At 44.0% G+C, this 18990-nt stretch overlaps 1 protein-coding gene across 1 annotated transcript in view; it reads right to left on the bottom strand.

Annotated features, from left to right (window-relative positions):
• Positions 1–3953: 3953 nt before the first annotated feature.
• LOC144502721 (hepatocyte nuclear factor 1-alpha-like) overlaps positions 3954–18990 on the bottom strand; it is a 204780-nt gene continuing 189743 nt past the window's right edge. The window contains exon 10 of the mRNA XM_078226961.1: positions 3954–4208. Coding sequence (XP_078083087.1) covers positions 4081–4208 — 128 coding nt within the window. The 3' untranslated portion in view covers positions 3954–4080. The remainder of the gene's footprint in view (positions 4209–18990) is intronic.

Below are 18990 nucleotides of genomic sequence, written 5' to 3'. Positions count from 1 at the left end.
AAGTATTTTCTAGTATCTCTATGCATGTATTAGGAATTGGGAAGAGGCACACAATCATAAATACATTTACCAGCTACATGGTCCCCTCACATTAAACCCTGGCTGTGCCGCTCTCACACCTGTCTCCCTCTTGCACACATATGTCTTTCTCTCACGCACATTCGTCTCCCTCTTGCACACACCGTCTCCCTCTTGCACACACATCTCTCCCCCTCTCTCATGCACACACACACACATGCACATCTCTCTCACACACGTACGTCGCCCTCACACACACACACGCATACGTCTCACTCTCACACACACACGTCAACTTCTCACACACACACGTCTCGCTCTCCAACACACACATGTCACGCTGTCACACACACAGATGTCTCCTTCTCTCTAACGCACACATATACACACACACACACATGCAGCTAACAGGAAAATTAGTAATGGAACAATGGGTGATCTTTAAGGAAGAGATGCTTTAGCTACAAGCTAGGTACATTCAAACAAAGGCGAAAGATAGGAAACACTGGACCTCCCTGGATGTTGAAGGAGAAATATTGTGATGAAAAAGGCGGGTGTATGTTGTGTTTCAAGTGAAGTCTTCATGTGAGAACCAGGTCAAATACAAAACTAAGACTTGCAAAGAGAATTATGAGAATAGAATAGCAGTCATAATAAAAGGAAACCCAATCAAAAGTTAGGGTAGGTCCTAATGGGACAAAGAAGGTGACCTGCTTAGAGGATGTCCAATCTCTCTACATCTCCATCCCCCACCAGGAGGGTTGTTTACTAAGGAAAAATAATCCGCTAACATGTTGGTAGAAGTGAGGAAGCTGCAATGGATAGGGTGAGAGAGGGAGGAGTACTGGAAAGGTTGGCAATGCTTAGATAAGTCTGGATGTCTTGTATCCCAGGTTTCTAAAGGAAGTGTGGTTGAAGATAGCAGAATCAATAGTCCATAATCTTCCCAAGATATGGGGGAGTTGTCAAAGGATTGGGAAGTGCAAATTTAATTCGAGAAAGGATGTAACACTGCAATGAAGTTACTGTGAAAATCCCCTAGTCGCCACACTCCGGCGCCTGTTCGGGTACACTGAGAGAGAATTTAGCATGGCCAATGCACCTAACCAACACGTCTTTTGGACTGTGGGAGGAAACCGGAGCGCCCAGAGGAAACAGACACGGGGAGAACTTGCAGACTCCACACAGACAGTAATCCAAACCGGGAATCGAACCTGGGTCCCTGACGCTCTGAGGCAATAGTGCTAAACCACTGTGCCACCGTGCTGCCCATTTCTAGCAACTACAGGCCAGTTAGTTTAAGTACAATAGTGGATAAGATTTAAGAAACAATAAACGGGAATAAAATCAACAGGCACTTGGAGAGGTTTGAGTTAATTAGGGAGACCCAGTACGAATTTGTAAAAGGCAGATCATGCTTGTCTAAACGAATTGAATTTTTTGATGAAATAACAGAGAAGGTTGATGAAGGAGTGCGGTGGACTTTACCGATTTGAATTTTAAGAAAACCTTCAACAAAGTAATGTATAAAAGGCTGATTAACAAAATTGAGGCTCTTTGAATAAGGTCTGTGTCCAATAGGATAAAAAAAATTGGCTGAAGGACAGAAAGCAATGAGTTGTCTTTCAGATTGGAGGGAGTGGTGTTCTCCAATAGTCAGTGCTAGGACCAATGCCCTTTTTTGTCATCTATGAAATGACTTAGAACTCAGTATGCAGAGTAGAATTCCAAAATTTCCAATGATACAAAACTTGGAGGAGTTGCAACCAGTGAGATAAAACAAATCACCTGCAATATGACATCGATGGGCTAGCAAAATGGGCAAACAAGTGGCAGGTTTTTTTATCTGGAAGTGTGAGGTGATGTATTTTGACAGAAGGGATAGGAGAGTCAATAAACATTTACTGGCATGGTTCCAAAGAGTGTTCAGGAACAGAGATATTTGGAGGATGCAGGTGCATTGATCTTACTGGGCACATTGAGAAAGTAGAGGCATTCAGTACAAAAGCAGGGAAATTACACTGTATCTTTATAAAACGTTAGTTAGGTCAATTAACCATGTGGGTGACATGATGGCACAGTGGTTAGCACTGTTGCCTCAGGTCTAGGGACCCATGTTCGATTCCAGCCTTGGGTCACTGTCTGTGTGGGAGTTTGCACATTCTCCCTGTGTCTGCGTGGGTTTCCTCCGGGTGCTCCAGTTTCCTCCCACACTCCAAAGATGTGCAGGTTAGGTGGATTGGCCATGTTAAATTGCCCCTTAGTTTCCAAAGATGTGCAGGTTAGGTGGAGTACCAATGGTAAATGTGCAGGATTATGGGGATAGGGCGGAGGGGAGGGCCTGGGCGGGATGCTCTTTCAGAGAGTCAGTGCAGACTTGATGGGCTGAATGGCTTCTTTCTGCACTGCGGGGATTCTAGTTCTGATTGTCACACTTTAGGAAGGATGTGTGTGTCCTTGAGAGGACACAGAGAAGATTTATCAGTGTGGTTCCAGGGATGAGGGATTTTAGTCACAAAGGTTCAGCTGGAAAAGTTGGAAAAGGTTCTCCTTGGACCAAAAGAGATTGAAGGGAGATTTAATAGAGGCGTAGAAGATTATGACAGGTTTGGATAAAGTAGACATGGAGAAGCCTTTCCTCTTTGCTGTTAGTGTATGGAGTAGGGAACACAGATTTAAGGTTTTGGGCAGGGGGATGCGAGAAGGAATTTGCTTACACAGCAAGTAGTCATGATCTAGAACTTGCTGTCCACAAGGGTGGTGGAAGTGAAAATAATTGACAATTTCAGAAAGAAATTAGATGGGCATTGGAAGGAAATAGACCAGCAGGGCTACCAGGATTGAACTGGGGAAATGAGACTGACTAGATTGCTCCTTGGAGGGACGGCATGGATTCGATGAGTCAAATGGCCATAAGTGACTCTATGTACAATTATGGACATTGGGCTGAGACAGCAGAATACAGTTTGGTTGAAGTGCTCCCCACTGTTACATTAACTGACAATGGCAAGTTCTGAAGGGTTGTCACCACCTGAGAGAATTGGAGGAGCAAAACTCTAAAGTCTTGAAGTGTTGCTGGGAATAGGAATCCAGGAGCAGGAAGAGGCCATTCAGCCCATCGAGACTGTTCCGCCATTCAATATGATCATGACTGATCAATGTGCCTATCCACCTTTAGTTTACTCTTTGCCTTCACTGGGAGACATGTTCCTCTAATAAACTTAAAACCCAAATTAGAAGTGGTCATCCAGAGAGGTCAAAGGTTACATTTCTCAAGCACAAGGATCCAATCTGCTCTATTTTAACCTCCAACTCAGAGGTGAATAAGGCCAGAGATAGTCAGGTTTCAGAAAGGACAAATGTTTTACATCAGCAGATACAATCAAAGAAAAAGAAATGAACAGCTTTAGGCAACAATACAAACTGAATGGACTTTAATACTGTGAGCGCCGTACATTTTAAGTGAATCTACTGAGTTTACAAAGTGAGCTGCAAGACATTAAACAATTTGTGAGTTAAATACTTCAGTCCAAATTCGACAATCAGCAGGGCAAGGGGAAAAATAGTCAATACATATGTAAAGTGAGGAAAAGGAATTTCAAAATCAGAGGTTAAATTTTATCATGTGAGCTTCACTCATGTGGCCACAATGACAGCACAAAATGCAGGGTTGACAATGCTAAATATCTCTATAGAGTATCACATTACTGGGAACATTTGGGGTAGAGGTTTGCATCATTATCAATGTTTGGACTGTAATGCTCCATCCACACACCACCCAAACCCTTCTGTCTTATGCAACATTTTAATTAGACACACGATTTGAGGGATTTCATTAAACCTATTGCACTTCAACATCTCTCAAAACAGAAAGTAATTCTCCAGCCAGTAATACGCAAATAAGTACCATCTTCACGGAATGTTCATGGCTTTCGTCAAAGACTAACTGTCCGAAGCATAATTGAACGTATTGGAAAATTGTTTAACTCTGGTTTATTTTTTCTCAATGACTTGATCCAGGCCAAAAGCAAGTTACAGGAGAGTCCACTCTAGTTGACATGGTTACGGTGCAGTGGAGGCCATCTGCTGTGGGATGAAGGTCTCGATGTTGCTGTGACTGGGCGATAGCAGGTGGTTGTTGCTGTCTGCTGACTGTGTATTTTGGTACATTACCAGACTGCTCGAGGAAACTGTGAATGAGGAAGGAGAGAATTGTCACAACACTGACATTCGTTTAAAACATTCTTTATAGTCAAGGTAAAGACTCCGGGGAAGATTCTTGACTTCGGTGTGCCTGGACTGTGATGTGCCAATGGCGATCCCTATAGAACCTGCCTGATACAGTGCCCATTAATTTCAGGGGAAGGAGAAGCAGGCCAGTTCTATAAAGGGCAGGCGACACCGCCGGATAATTGCCCAGGCAGGGAAGACAACAATCTCGCCCAACCATCTGTAAGGTAGGTCGATAAAGAATCTCTTGCATTCTGCTGTGTTATTTGATATCAGTCAGATCAATAGGGGTTCCGCTCCTGAACTTATTTCCAGCAACACCCACTCTCCCCACCCCAACAGGTCCCTTCCCCAGCTTAAAATGTGCATGTAGCAATTGGAAGAAAGAGGGAGCAAAGTGGTGGAGAAATTCGTCACCCAGAGGGTGGCGAGGATCTGGAAATCTCTGCCTGAAAGGATTGTAGAGATAGAAACCTTCCTTGCATGTAAACAGTCCTTGAAATGTCATAACCTACAAAGCTACAGATCAATGTTTCTTCTAAGTCAAGCGATCATGGAAAAACCCAAATGTTTCCACACACAGTAGGCACAAGAATGTTACCCTTCATGCATGACCTGTGTAAAAATGCAAACATCCCACATACATGAATGGATGGACCATACGCAACAAAAACAAACTTAAAGGGATCGTTGCTACAGACCAAGAACTGGAAATCAGAATCAGGCTGGATCACAACATTTTGAGCAGAACAGACATGATGGGCCAAATGGCCTCCTCCTGTGCCATAATTTTCTATGATTCCTCTGTATGAAGATAGGGGGCAGTAATTTCCGGCTGCGCTCACCCCAAGACCAGAAAATCCCACCCGAGGTCAATGGACTTTTGCATGGTCGGCCTCCCCCCGCCGCCGCCCGCTACGCTTCCCGTGGCGGGCGGGACAGGAAAATTCCACCCATGGTCATGATAGGATTGGGTGAAATGGTCAAGCAAGACAACAGTTAGGTAATTAGGGATGGGCTACAAATGTTGGCCTAGCCAGCGACAGGCACACCCCTGAAAGAATAACGAGAAAAATGTTGTTGAAGCATTGAATAGGTTGAACATTACAGCAGGAGTTGTAAATGTTGTTTGTGAATGCCCAAGGGGTGGAATAAAGATTGGGTGGAAAACATCAAAATATAAACTATAAAGTCATGAGGTAAACCGCGAATGTCCAAAAATGTCACAATTCTTAAAATTAATATACACATCCAGCACTTCTGCTGCTTATCCACCATCAAGCATCCAGGCATTGTGGGTGGGGACAATATACGATTCAGCCTGAATACGCCCAATATCAAACAACACCCCACATTATGACTCATCCTTGAGAAAAGTGCCAGTGGTTAAAGGGCACCTGGGTGTCTGTGAGGGAAACACATTTTACAATGGGTCCGAGCTTCAGGGCAGGAAGAAAGAACATTCTACTGTAGTTTTGTGTTTAAAAGAAAGGAAGAGGAAAAAGTAGGAAAGAATCTTTTGAACAAAGCTTTTACTCTTTGGATGATATTATCCTTCTTGTTAATTTTAACAAGGCGCACAGTTTGTGGTTAGAATGAACTTTGAGCAGGAGCTGAGAAAAGGGCTAAGACCTAGTTAAGATCATTCCGTAACATAGCCTCCTGCAGCTAACTGGTTCATTTGGGATTGAGTTTAACAGAGCAGCCCTGCTTTAAACAGCCAAGGGAGGCACATTGTACACCCTTTAAGCATTTGTCTGCCAACATTATATCAACAATTTCTAGGTTCCAGAATGCATATTATGATTAACATGAAATCTAGGTTATTTTTCCGATTTATTTCCATCCTGTCCCCTGTGTGTCTGCCATAGCTGGCTGACCTGGGTTTCCCAGCTCTGAAGTATTGCAGGGGGTGGGGGCAGTGGAAGCAGCTCAGGGATGAATCCATCGTTTCCTCTCTCTCTCGCCCTGCACTGCACATTGGTTACACTCGACATTCCCATGCTTCACACAGCTGCAGCTTAGAACCCCACAGGTATGAGATCACCAGCTCAAAAGCATGTGCAAATCCACTGTGCTGTGATGAGACAGTACGCCATGAGGATTAAACAGCCTGATAAATGATAGGCACGGGGCCTGGCCCAGCCATTAAAACAGATTCCAGCCGATCTAACCTGACACAGACCTGCCATTCATGCCTTGATCCCAATGAGAATTTGGCACCCAGCCAAATTTCTGTTCACTGCGGCGGCGGGATGAGAAAATTCGCTGGTGTGAACGGTGGTAAGCTTCAGTGAGTTTTCCAATCGCCTGTTTCTTCCCGCTGTGAGTGCATGTTGGGAAGTTACACATGACACATGACTTTCCATCCTTTTTATATCTATTAGTACAATCAGAAAAATGGCCCTAATAATACAAATATTGGTTCTATTTTTATTCTGGTTTCAACAGCACTGCTTCTTTCAGCTTGTGCATCACATTGGATAACAGACTAAATGTGATTTGAATTGAAATTCACTACATGTACTAGAAGAATAGATAGCAGAATCTGTCTGTTAACAGCGCCGGGTTACAGGGAAGGATGACAGCCTAGCACCAGGAGGGAGCAGCATTACACTTTGCATTCAGTCCCTAACGATGCGTGACTTGAAAAATAATATATTACTGGCAGCTTACATAATTCACAATTAAGGGACCCTTGACTGTACTAACTCTGGTATATACTGTATCTTCATCTTTCAGCTCCTGTGGGTTACTAAGAGTGGTGGGTTTCTTTACGTTTGCAATGTCATTCTATGCAGAACACGAGAAATTTTCTCTCCCATTTGTAAATGGCTTTGGGAGGAATTCACCTGCTCATTAATTCGAACAAAGTTGTAAATGTGTTTGCTTATGGCGCATTCATGATTGTATTCGGAATACCAAGATCTTTAATAATATATTTACAGTGAGGTAAATTTTCAGCTTGCTGTCCTGGTGTAAAACTGGCATTAAGGATTAACAGTCCATAGAATCCCTACAATGCAGAAGGAGGCCATTCGGCCCATCAGGACCAGGCCACCCACTCATATCCCTGTAACCCTTCACATTTACCATGGCTAGTCCACCTAAGGGGCACTTTAACATGGCCAGTCCACCCAATCTGCACATTTTTGGAGTGTTAGTGGAAACCAGAGCACCCAGAGGAAACCCACGCAGACACAGGGAGAACGTGCAAACTCCACACAGTCACCCGAGGTCGAAATCGAACCTGGGTCCCTGGCACTGTGAGGCAGCAATGCTAACCACTGTGCCACCGTGCCACCCATCGTAGAAAGGGCCCAATTTTCAATCCCACTGGTTTTGATTTATAATATGTTTTCAAAGCAATGCTCGAAGAAGATGAGTATTGAAGGACTTGAGGTGAGAGCAGGATTAGACAAGGTGGTTTACGTGTAGCTGAAGGGCCTGTATCTGGGAATTGCCTTCATTATAAGGGAGTACTGAAGGTTCAACACTGTTTTTGTACTGGAATGTTCCGCTCGTTTAGTTAGCAGTGAGAAATTTGGATCAGAGTTCATCAAATTCAGAAACATTTCAATGAAAATGATACAATTTCCCATCGGAGAGCACACTAACTCATTCTAAAGAGATTTAAATATCAAAAGCCTCAAGTAATAAATCCTTGAAGTACTTGCGCGTCCCCAATTCCCTTCACCCACCATTGAAGGCCTTGCCTTCAGCTTTTTAGGCTTTGAACTCTGGTTTTCCCACCCTAAATGTCTCTGGCTATACCAGTTCCTTTAAGGGAAGCTCCTTAAAATCGATATCTTTGAACAAGGCTTTGATCACCTGTCTCAATATTTCCTCACCTGCCTCAGTGTCAAATTTTGTCTGTGTTCAATTGAGCATTGGTGCAGGCTCGATGGGCCAAATGGCCTCCTTCTGCATTGTAGGGTTTCTATGATTCTATAATCTTAAGCTTCGTACACCACTCCAGCCTTTGTAACTATGAACCACTTATATGTCTAAGTGGGTCAGTCCAGTTCTTCATTATTCATCATCTGCTGGACTCCAGCCAGAATAAATGTCTTGAAGTGGCCCTGTCCTTCATGAAATTAGTTTTTACACCTCAATGCAGTTAAATTTCTATGTGGGAAATCTCCCCCAATGGCTCTGTGAGTTTGTTCAGTAAGTAGTTGAGCTGTACAGAGAACATTCAAACCCTGGTCTGTGCTGAGCTGACAAGGCCCATCTTTTGCCCATCCCTTGTTGCCCCAAGTGAGTGGTAGATTGTTTCCTTCAACTGCTTTGAGTTCCTGCTGTGTATATGATAACTGCTATCCATCCGAGTGATGGAGAGAATGGATATTAAGTTCAGTTCCAGATGCATCCATCAAGCATTGATGCTGTCAAGCTTGTTGAGTGTTGAATAATCCTTCGCTCACCTGTTTTGAACCTTGTAGCTGGTGGAGAGGCATCGAAGAGTCAGGAGGTGAGCCATTTGCTACATAGGTTCATTGTTGCTCCTGTAGCCACAGTATTGATATGTCTGGTCTAGTTTAGTGACCTCCAGGATATTGATCATAGGCGACTTATTAATGGTAATGATGTTGAAGGGCAGAGAGGAGTGGCCAGCTCTTCTCTCCTTGGAGATGATTATTACCTTGCATCAATGTTACCTGATTCCCAAAGCTTGCCCACCATCTACAAGGCACAAGTCAGGAGTGAGTTGGAATACTCTCCACTTGCCTGGATGAGTGGAGCTCCAACAACACTCAAGAAGCTCAGCACCATCCAGGATAAAGTAAGCCGCTTGATTGCAACCCCTTCCACAAACATTCAATCCCTCCATCACTGACAAACAGTGGCAGCCATGTGTACCATCTACAAGGTGCACTGCAGGAATTCACCAAGGTTGCTTAGGCAGCATCTTCCAAACCCATGACCACTACTACCAGAAGGACAAGGGTAGCAGATACCTGGAAACACCATCACCTGGAGGGTCCCCTCCAAGCCACTCACCAACCCGACTTGGAAATATATCACCATTCCTTCACTGTGGCTGGGTCAAAATCCTGGAATACAATCCCTAACAGCACTGTGGGTGTACCTACATCTCAAGGGCTGCAGTGGTTCAAAAGGCCACTTTCAAAAGGGCAGCTCAACACCACCTTCTCAAGGGCAACTAAGGATGGGCAATAAATGCTGGCCGAGCCAGAGATGTCCATATCCCATAACAATTCAATAATGCTTTCCAGCCCAAGCCTGCATGTTGTGCAAATCCTCGTGTATGCTGGCATCTTTTTTCCTTCATAGGATATGGATGTTGCTGATAAAGCCAACATTTATTTCCCACTCTTAACTGCCCTTGGAAACGAGAAGCTATCTTTTCAACAATTGAGTGGCTTGCTTGGCATTTTAGAGGGCAGTTAAGAGTCAACCACATTGCTGTGTGCCTGGTGTCACATATATAGACCAGACAGGGTAAGGACAGCAGATTTCCTTTCCTGATGAACATTACTGAACAGATCTTTTTTAACCATGATCCAGTAGTTATATGGTCACTTTAGTTAGATAAATCTGGATTAAATAAAAATAAGCTAGCTAAATTTAAGTTCCCAAGCTGGAAATGGTGGGATTGGAACTCTCGTTACCAACCATTTAGTCCACACCTTCTGAATTGCTGGTACCGTAACATAAGCACAATGCTACTGTTCCCATAAGTGTGCACTATTGATTATTGGAGTTATGAATGGACTGAACATCAATGAACAGCATCTTATCATTTTTATAAAAGAGGGAGAGTCATTGATAAAACATCCAAAGATGTTTTGGCTGAGGAAAGTGCCTTGAGAAATTCTTGCAGTGATATCCTGGGACTTCGAAGATGGGTTTCTGTCAACCAAAACCACTTCAACGTCAAGTATGACTTTAACCAGTGAAGCTGCATTCCTTTTGATTTCAGTTTTGTTCAAACTCGTTGATGTTAGACTTGGTTGAATGTTATCTTGGTGTCAAAGGCAGTCACTCTGACTTCTCTGCTAGTATTCAACTCTCATTTCTATGCCTGAATCTATGCTGTGACACATTCAGTGGACCCCAAACTGATTTTGTCTTTCGTTGTTCCTGGGATGTAAGTACTGCGGCTAAGGCCAATATTTATTGCCCCTTGAAAAGGTGATGGTGAGGAATTTTCCTGAACCGTTACAGTCTAACTGATGCAGAGAGGCAGCAGATCCCCCCTCCCTCCCCCCACCAATCCCTGATGCAGAGTGTGCAGTGCTTCCCCCCCACCCCCGACCGGCTGCCCCCTGTCTGGCCCCGCCCGTGGTGGGCAGTGCCACGGTGCCAGGCTGGCACTGCCCTAGGGTCACCAGCCCCCCTTGCCCCTGACATTCGGGGGGCCTCAATGGCCTCTGGTTCTACCAGCGAGGCCATCATGACTGGTTCCCGTTGCTGGGCACCAGCTGTGATCCTCACCGGGGAGAACCTCTCCTGGCAAAGCCACAGAGGGCAAATGAGCCCGGACGATAATGTCCCGGACTCATTAAATCAATGCTAAACACATGCAAATATAATTTAAATAAATTATTCAGCCTCGCGCCGGAAATGGGCACGAGGCTGATTGTGCCAAATATCTGGCGTCGGTAAGATTGTGAAGGGTGAGAAATTGGGCATGAACCTGATTTCCCGGCTCTCATGCGGTTTTACCGGCTCTCCCCACTCATCATAACGGTAAGATCGCTCCCTTTGTATCTGTGATGATCAGGATGAATCTGAGTAGGTTCATCGACTTGGCAAATTTTGGTGAAGATACTTTAATAGTTATACAGCGCAGAAAAGTCTCTTCAGCCCATTGAGTCTGCACCAACAGTAACTACCACTAAAATCACGCTAATCCCATTTCCAGCACTTGCCATATATCCTTGAATGTTGCGATATTTCAAGTGCTCATCCAAATACTTCTTAAAGGTTATAAGGTTTCCGGCCTCCACTACCTTCCCAGGCAGTGTATTCCAGACTCTCACCACTCAGTGATTTTTTTTCTCAAATCCCCTCTGAATCCGCTGCCCCTTAACCTAAAACTATGCTACCCCCGTGATTGGCCCTCAACCAAGGGGAACAGCTGCTTCCTATTCACCCTGCCCAAACCCCTCATTATCTTATACACCTCAATCATGCCCCTCCTTCGCCTTCCCTGCTCTAAAGAAAGCAAACCAAGCTTATCCAGGCCCTTCTTGTAGCTCCAATGCTCCATCCCAGGCACCATCCTGGTGAATCTCTTCTGTAGCCCCTCTAGTGTAATCACATCCTTCCTATAGTGAGATGACCAGAACTGCACACAGTACTCCAGTTGTGGCCTAACCAATGTTATGTACAACTCCAACATGACCTCCCTTCTCTTATACTCTATGCCATGACTGATAAAGGCAAGTGTCCCATATGCCTTCTTAACTACCCTATTCACCTGCTCTGCTGCCTTCAGGGATCTGTGATTAAGTACCCCAAGATCCATCTGCTTCTCTCAGCTTCCTCGTGTTCTGCCATTCACTAAATACTCCCTTGTCCTGTTACTTCAAGTGCCTCACTTCACACTTTTCAGGGTTAAATACCTTCTACCCATCTTCCCAACTCATCTATATCTTCCTGTAACCTATGACTTCTTCACTATTTACCACCCTACCGATCTTGGTGTCATCTGCAAATTTACTTCTCATTCCCACCCTCCCTCCCCCCCCAACCCCACCACACCTTCCGCAAGGGACCCAGCACTGGTCCTTGTGGTACGCCACTGGATACAGGCCTCCAGTCACTCAAACAGTCTCTACCACCCTTTGTGTCCTATTACGAAGCTAGTTTTGGATCCATCTTGCCAAGTTACCCTGAATTCCATGTGCTTCAACCTTCTCAATCACTCTCCCATGTGGGACCTTGTCAAAGGCTTAGCAAAATTCCATGAACTACATCATCCTCACTTCCCTCATCCACACACTCAATCACTTTTTCGAAACATGTTAACAAATTTTTTAGGCATGATCTCCCTCTGACAAAGCCACACTGGTTCATCTCTACCACCCTTCTTGAAAAGTTGCACCACATTAGCCATCCTCCAGTCCTCTGGCACTTCCGCCGTGGCCAGAGAGGAATAAAAAATTTGCATCAGAGCCCCTGTAATTTCCTGCCTTGTCTCCCACAGCAGCCTGGGATGCAATTCACCCAGGCCTGGGGATTTGTTCATTGTTAAGCCTGTCAAAGCCTCCAATACCTCCTCATTTCCTATGAAAAATTGCTCAAGATCCTCTCAGTCCCTTTTCCTGAATTCTATACCGATGTCCTCTTTCTCTTGAGTGAAGACCGATGAGAAGTATTCATTTAACACCCTTCCAATGAGCTGTGGCTTCACACACAGCTTGCCCCTTGGTCTCTAATGGGCTCCACTCTTTCCCTAGCTAACTTCTTCCCTTTAAGATATTTATAGAATATTTCAGGACTCTGCCTAATCTTATTCAAAAGTCCTTTTTCATGCCCCCCTTTTTGCTCTTCTAATTGCTTTCTTAAGTTCCCTCCTGCACTTCCTATATTCCTCTAGGGCCACAGCTGATTTGCTCCCTTTAGACTTGCTAAAAGCTTTTCTCTTCATCCTTGTCCTGTCTTGAATTGTCCTAGACATCCAGGATTCCCTGATCTTATTGCTCCTACATTTCACTCGATAGGGAACATGTTGGACCTAGTTCCTTTTGAATACCCCGCACTGCCCCGCTGTAGATTTTCCCGCAAGAAGCTGTTCCCAGTTAATTTTGACCAGATCCTGCTGTATTTTAATAAAATTTGCCTTCCCCCAATCCAAAACCATCTTTTGCAGGTCATCTTTTTCCTTGTCCAAAACAAACTTGAACCATACCGTGTTGTGGTCGCTATCACTAAAGTGCTCCCCACTGTCACATTGAAAACTTGTCTGGCTTCATTCCCAGAATCAGATCCAGCACTGCACCATCCCTTGTTGGGCCTTCTACATGTTGATATAATACCTCCCCTGAATACATTTCAAGAAATCCATCCCCTCTAAACCCTTAACACTATGACTATCCCAATTTATGTTGGGAAAGTTGAAATCTCCTAGTTTAATGGCCTGATTATTATTCTTACACACCTCAGTAAGTTGTCTACATATCTGCTCCTCTATTTCCTACTGACTCTTTGGGGGTCTATAATACACCCCCAATAATATGGCCATGCACTTTGTATTCCTAAATTCTACCCACAAAGCCTCATTTAAAGGCACTTCCAAGATATCATCTCTCCTGATTTCAGTAATTTACTCCTTATGAAATAGTGCTACACCACCTTCCTTTTTACACCCTCCTCTACCTCATCTAAAGATCCGATACCCTGGAATGCTAAGTTGCCAGTCCTGCCCTTCCCTCAACCATGTTTCTGAGATGCAACAATATCACAATTCCATGTGTCAATCCACACCCTTAGCTTATCAGTCTTACCTATTACACTCCATTAAGCATTAAAGTAAAGAACATCCAGCCTTGCCTTACTTTCTTGACACTCAACACAGCTGAACTCACTCTGACTTGCTTCCTTTACTGTAGCATGATGTGTCACTATTTCACTAATGCTCTGTGTCCCCACCCCCTGCCAAACTAGTTTAAACTCCTGCTGACAGCACTAGCAAACCTACCCACAAGGATGTTGGCCCCAATGTGGTTCAGGTGCAGACCGCCCCGCTTGTACATGTCCCACCTTCCCCAGTGATCCAGGAATCTAAAACCCTCCCTCCTGCACCAACTCTTGAGCCATGCATGTATCTGCCCTATTTTCCTATTTCTATACTTGCCAGCACAGGAATAATCCAAGAGATTACAACCTGCTTTTTAATCGACTAAAGAGTCCCCTGAATTCTTGATGCAAGACCTCATTACCTGTATCGATGGTCACAACATGTACCACGACCTCTATCTCAGCGCCCTCCCCTTTCAGGATGCTCTGCAGCTGCTGTACACATTTCATCTTAACTTTTGGTTCAAGATGGAGTTGTTCGGAGCAAGGTTCTCTCTAATATTTCTTTGTTGTACCACATGGTATCTTTAAGACTGCTTTGTGGCCACAGCAGTATCTAAAGGGAACATCAGTTGAACAAGGCTTGTTTGGTGCACTGTGAGGTATGTTCTGGATTGCTATGCAGCCCCTCATTCATACTGCTTACTGGGGATACTGATTCAGAGAGGCCCCCCCCCCCCCTCCCCCGCTAGATGATCTCAGCTGGGCAATGAAAGGACTGCGATTAGCCACCATGTCTCCAGCTCAGGGTGGGGAAGATCTTCCAGTCCTGGTGGCTTTGCATATCCCCAGTGGCAGTGAGCACATGTGATTGTGGGCCCCGAATGTGTCGTAACTGTCCATAGTACTCCAATGCATCGACTCCCTCAGAGAGTTCTCGGTTTCAGGAATGCAGCACTTATTTTACGCAATGTATTCTCTCTTTGCAGCAGAAAAGACATTAAATTCCTCAGATAAAACTGAGTGGAAGAATATAGAATGAAATTGGATGTCTTACAGTAATTTTATTAATATCACTGCTGTCAGTGCTTCCCCAACCTTCTCCGCCTTGTTTCTACAAATATACCAAGCTGCATTCTCTTCTGCCTCTTTGAATCCTCTGTGTGCTCTTAGCACGATTCAGCACAAAGTCTCTGACTCTACGTGACTCCATTAAAAAGGAAGAAAAAACCCAAATTCCCTCCCAAAATCTCCCCAGCTCTCTCCTTCTCCTTTCCGACATTCCTTGGAACCTATCCCGTTAACCTCGCTTGTCATCACTCATTCTAATCGCTGTTTCTTTGGCTCAGGTTAATTTGAATCTACTTAAGCTCCTGCAAAGTGCCTTGAGATATTTTACCACATACAAGTGCAGATTGCTTGTTCGAATATATCCACTTTGATTTTAAAATAATGAGGTACAATTTCCATTGGTAGGCAGTAGTGCATTGAACACATACAGGGATGCTCCCTTCCCCCATCCCAGCCTGGAAGAGTTTGAGATTTATCATGGGATATTCCAATGATGCGGTTTGGATTTCCCCAAGGTCCTGGTACCTGTCACATTAGCGCAACTCACACAGCTGAATTTATGCTTAGCCTGAGTTTTTAAACCAGGTGTCGTGATAGAGAGCAGAAAAGGATTCAAAAATAAATAAATCATTGCACAGTCCCCTAAGCAGATATACCCTTGAGCCTGTCAGCAGACGATGCAGATCCTGCTACAACATGTCTGACTGAGTGTCCCACGCAGGTCGAACATCTACTACAAACTCAGCTTGTAATTAAAGAAAGGCTGCACATTCTCTCATTGACCCAACAGCACCAGAGTAACTCCATATGTTTCATTAGAATATAGATATCATACAAACCCTTCCACAATGAAGCAGTTAGGCTACAATAGCCATGGCTTTTCACATAATGAGCAACGTATGCCTGTCACTAGCATAAAGTCATCGCCATCTCAACATAACTAGCCTAATGTTTACAATTCATATTTTTGGCTGACTACATAGAATCCCTACAGTGCAGGAGGAGGCCATTTGGCCCATCGAGTCTGCACCAACCCAGAACCTATCACCGTAACCCCATGTATTTACCCTAGCTAGTCCCTCTGACACTAAAGGCAATTTAGCGTGGCCAATCAACCTAACTCGCACATCTTTGGAGAGTGGGAGGAAACTGGAGCACCCGGAGGAAACCCATGTCGACACAGACAGTCACCCAAGGCCAGAATTGAACCTGGATTCCTGGCGCTGTGAGACAGCAGTGCTAACCACCTTGCCACCGTGCCGCCCAAGGATTTGAAGGAGTCCAAAGCTGAATAGCAAGCTGGAGGGGCGGGGGGAAGAAAGATGAGAAACAATTGTTAAATTCACTCCTCCCGTGAATTGTTGAAAAATATAGGGCTGTCATCTGACCCTCAGCAAGGACAGGACTTATGCCTGGTCCTGGTAATAAATGATACTGAAGCTTCAGGTGTCTTCTTCACCTCGGCACGGTCCCAGAGTGCTGCCTCTGGTACTGCTGTAATATTGCAGCCAGCACTTTGACTGAGAGAAGGTACTTGATGCCCCTATTAAAGGTTGTGACACTTTAGCCAGCAGCAGACAGGGACAACCCAAAACCAAGATTTGAATAGTCTCTAAGCTCAATCCTTTTATGCCAGTTGTTAGGAAATCAAAGGTAGTTTTAAGGGATTTTTATTTGTATGTGTAAACATTAGAAATAAGGTATGGTTTTAGGTGGGTTTAATTTAATGTTTCTGTGCTTAGAAGAGACTTAAAGTTCGATTCATGCTGGACAAAGGTGTTTGTATGTGTGGGGGCTGGTTAAGTTTCAACTGTGATGCTATTATGCTAAAAGGGAGCTACAACATGAATAATAAATATAATTGCTTAGCAACTAGAGGTCCTTTAAGAAAAAATAGCTTTTCTTTGTTCTGTAGCTTTTAGCTGGAAGCCGGGCAGTTAAAGAGAGAACATCTTTTTCAGCTGTGCTAGAAGAAAAGCGATATGACAGAGTAACGAAGCAGAGTAATGAAAGCTTGTGCCAGAAATTTAAAGGACAGCTACTGAAGGAAATTAGAGAAATGAAGAGGAGTTTCCAACAAGACTAAAATTAAATGAACAAAGAGGGACTGGGAGCAGAACAGGGTACTGTTCATTTCAAGTCACAGAACTGAAAAGGAGTTGGCTAGTGAAAAGTCAGAAAGATATCTTAAGTGGTTTTAAGGTTTGTGATATCTCACTACAGTTTGTGAGACGTTAGTTGAAATAACTGTGGAGCAATCAGTGTCTGGATATCAGAGTTTGTTTGTAAAAACAGTCAACACAAAGAAATACAAAAGGGGTTGGTGCAAAATCCTGGAGTGGATTCGCTGTTAAAAATGGAGCAAAGCTTTGGTTAAAAGGGTCATTTGTAAAATCTGGACTGGGAGTATTACAGGGAGAGAGGTTTTAAAGGTTGTTTTCGTTTTGTAAGTTTATTTATTAGTGTCACAAGTAGGCTTACATTAACACTGCAATGAAGTTACTGCGAAAATCCCCTAGTCACCACACTCCAGCACCTGTTCAGATACACTGAGGGAGAATTTAGCAAGGCCAATGCACCTAATCGTCTTTTGGACTGTGGGAGAAAACCAGAGTACCCGGAGGAAACCCACGCAGACACAGGGAGAACATGCAGACTCTGCACAGGCAGTGACCCAAGCCGGGAATTGAACACTGGTCCCTGGCGCTGTGAGGCAGCAGTGCTAACCACCGTGTCACTGTGTGTAAGGAGTGGAATTTGGAAACTTTCATGTGACAATCATCTGGGGAATTCTGAGATGAAAACCACAGACACTAACCTGGGTTCAGAGAGCAGTGTATAACTGAGCACAACCATCTTGCATGCTTAAAAGGAACTTTGTGTGTTAATTGTAGCTTCAAATGTACTGTACCATCCTTGTTAGTCTTAAAACCTGTGTGTTGGTTAAGCTCAGATGGGAGTAAAGGGGTACTGTATTATAATATTTTTTTTTCATGTTTAATAAATGTTTTGTTTTGGTGTTAAAACTAGGTAGCAGTCCTGTGACTCTGTTCCTCCACATTTGATAAAACGCATTTCCAGTCTTTTGAGTCAGGGTTCCACTGTGGGCTCTTCCTGTCCAGTTATCACATCATCTGGGATCATAACACAGTCATATCTCCTTACGTGCCATGTCTCTATCAAATTATGTTCTGGTGAAGTGCTTTGGAACAATTTGCTACATTCATGGCACCATATAAATATGATGTGGAGATGCCGGCGTTGGACTGGGGTGAACACGGTAAGAAGTCTCACAACACCAGGTTAAAGTCCAACAGGTTTATTTGGTAGCAAATACCGAAAGCTTATGGTATTTACTACCAAATAAACCTGTTGGACTTTAACCTGGTGTTGTGAGACTTCTTACCATATAAATACACATTGTTGTTGTAATATAAATGTGTGGGTGACTGGTTGGTTCATATGTTTTTATTTAACGGCACACACAAAACCCCCTCGGTAGCGACACCGCCGGAATACCACCAGGGGACTGGTGTTAATGTGGAATTTATGTTGCTGTGAAATGCATGTTTTAAATTGGTAAATTAAGCCGAGTTGTCTCTAACTAGGGAAGGATTAGGGAGTCATTGTCAGATTATATAAACCAGTTCATTCTGGGAGGAACTGGGAGAGTCTGTGACTTTGCTGTCCATGAGAGAAAGCTGTTTCAAGGGACAGGCTGGCTTCAGATTCGATCTTCCTCAACATCCGATTATTGGAATTAACAACTGGGGGCAGCATAGGCAGACAAAACTGCGTCAACGTTACCAAACTTTTTAGTACCGTACAGATTTCAACCATATTCAGTGATAGATGGAGATGGAGGGGATTTCAGACCAGTAATTTTGCATCTAATGTGCTTCAGAAAATCACCCACGATTTTTAACAATCGATGGTGACACAAAGCAGTTAATTTCTCCTGACAGCTAGAAATAAGAGTGGGAAATCGTCCAGCTGCCTGTAACCCATAATGATCAGAGAAAGCCTTCCCCTACCCCACAGGTTAAAGCTTCAACACTGCCAAGAATTATAGAGTCAGAACTTCTTCGTGTTATTGTATCTGTTTCAGGCAAAGCCAGTCTGTACTCACACCTGCACTTTCACCCACATTAGTGAGGAGAAGCAAACATACATAGCTGC

The sequence above is a fragment of the Mustelus asterias genome, chromosome 13 (assembly GCF_964213995.1).
Source record: "Mustelus asterias chromosome 13, sMusAst1.hap1.1, whole genome shotgun sequence".
NCBI lineage: Eukaryota > Metazoa > Chordata > Chondrichthyes > Carcharhiniformes > Triakidae > Mustelus > Mustelus asterias.
This window is presented reverse-complemented; position numbering and strand designations above follow the sequence as displayed.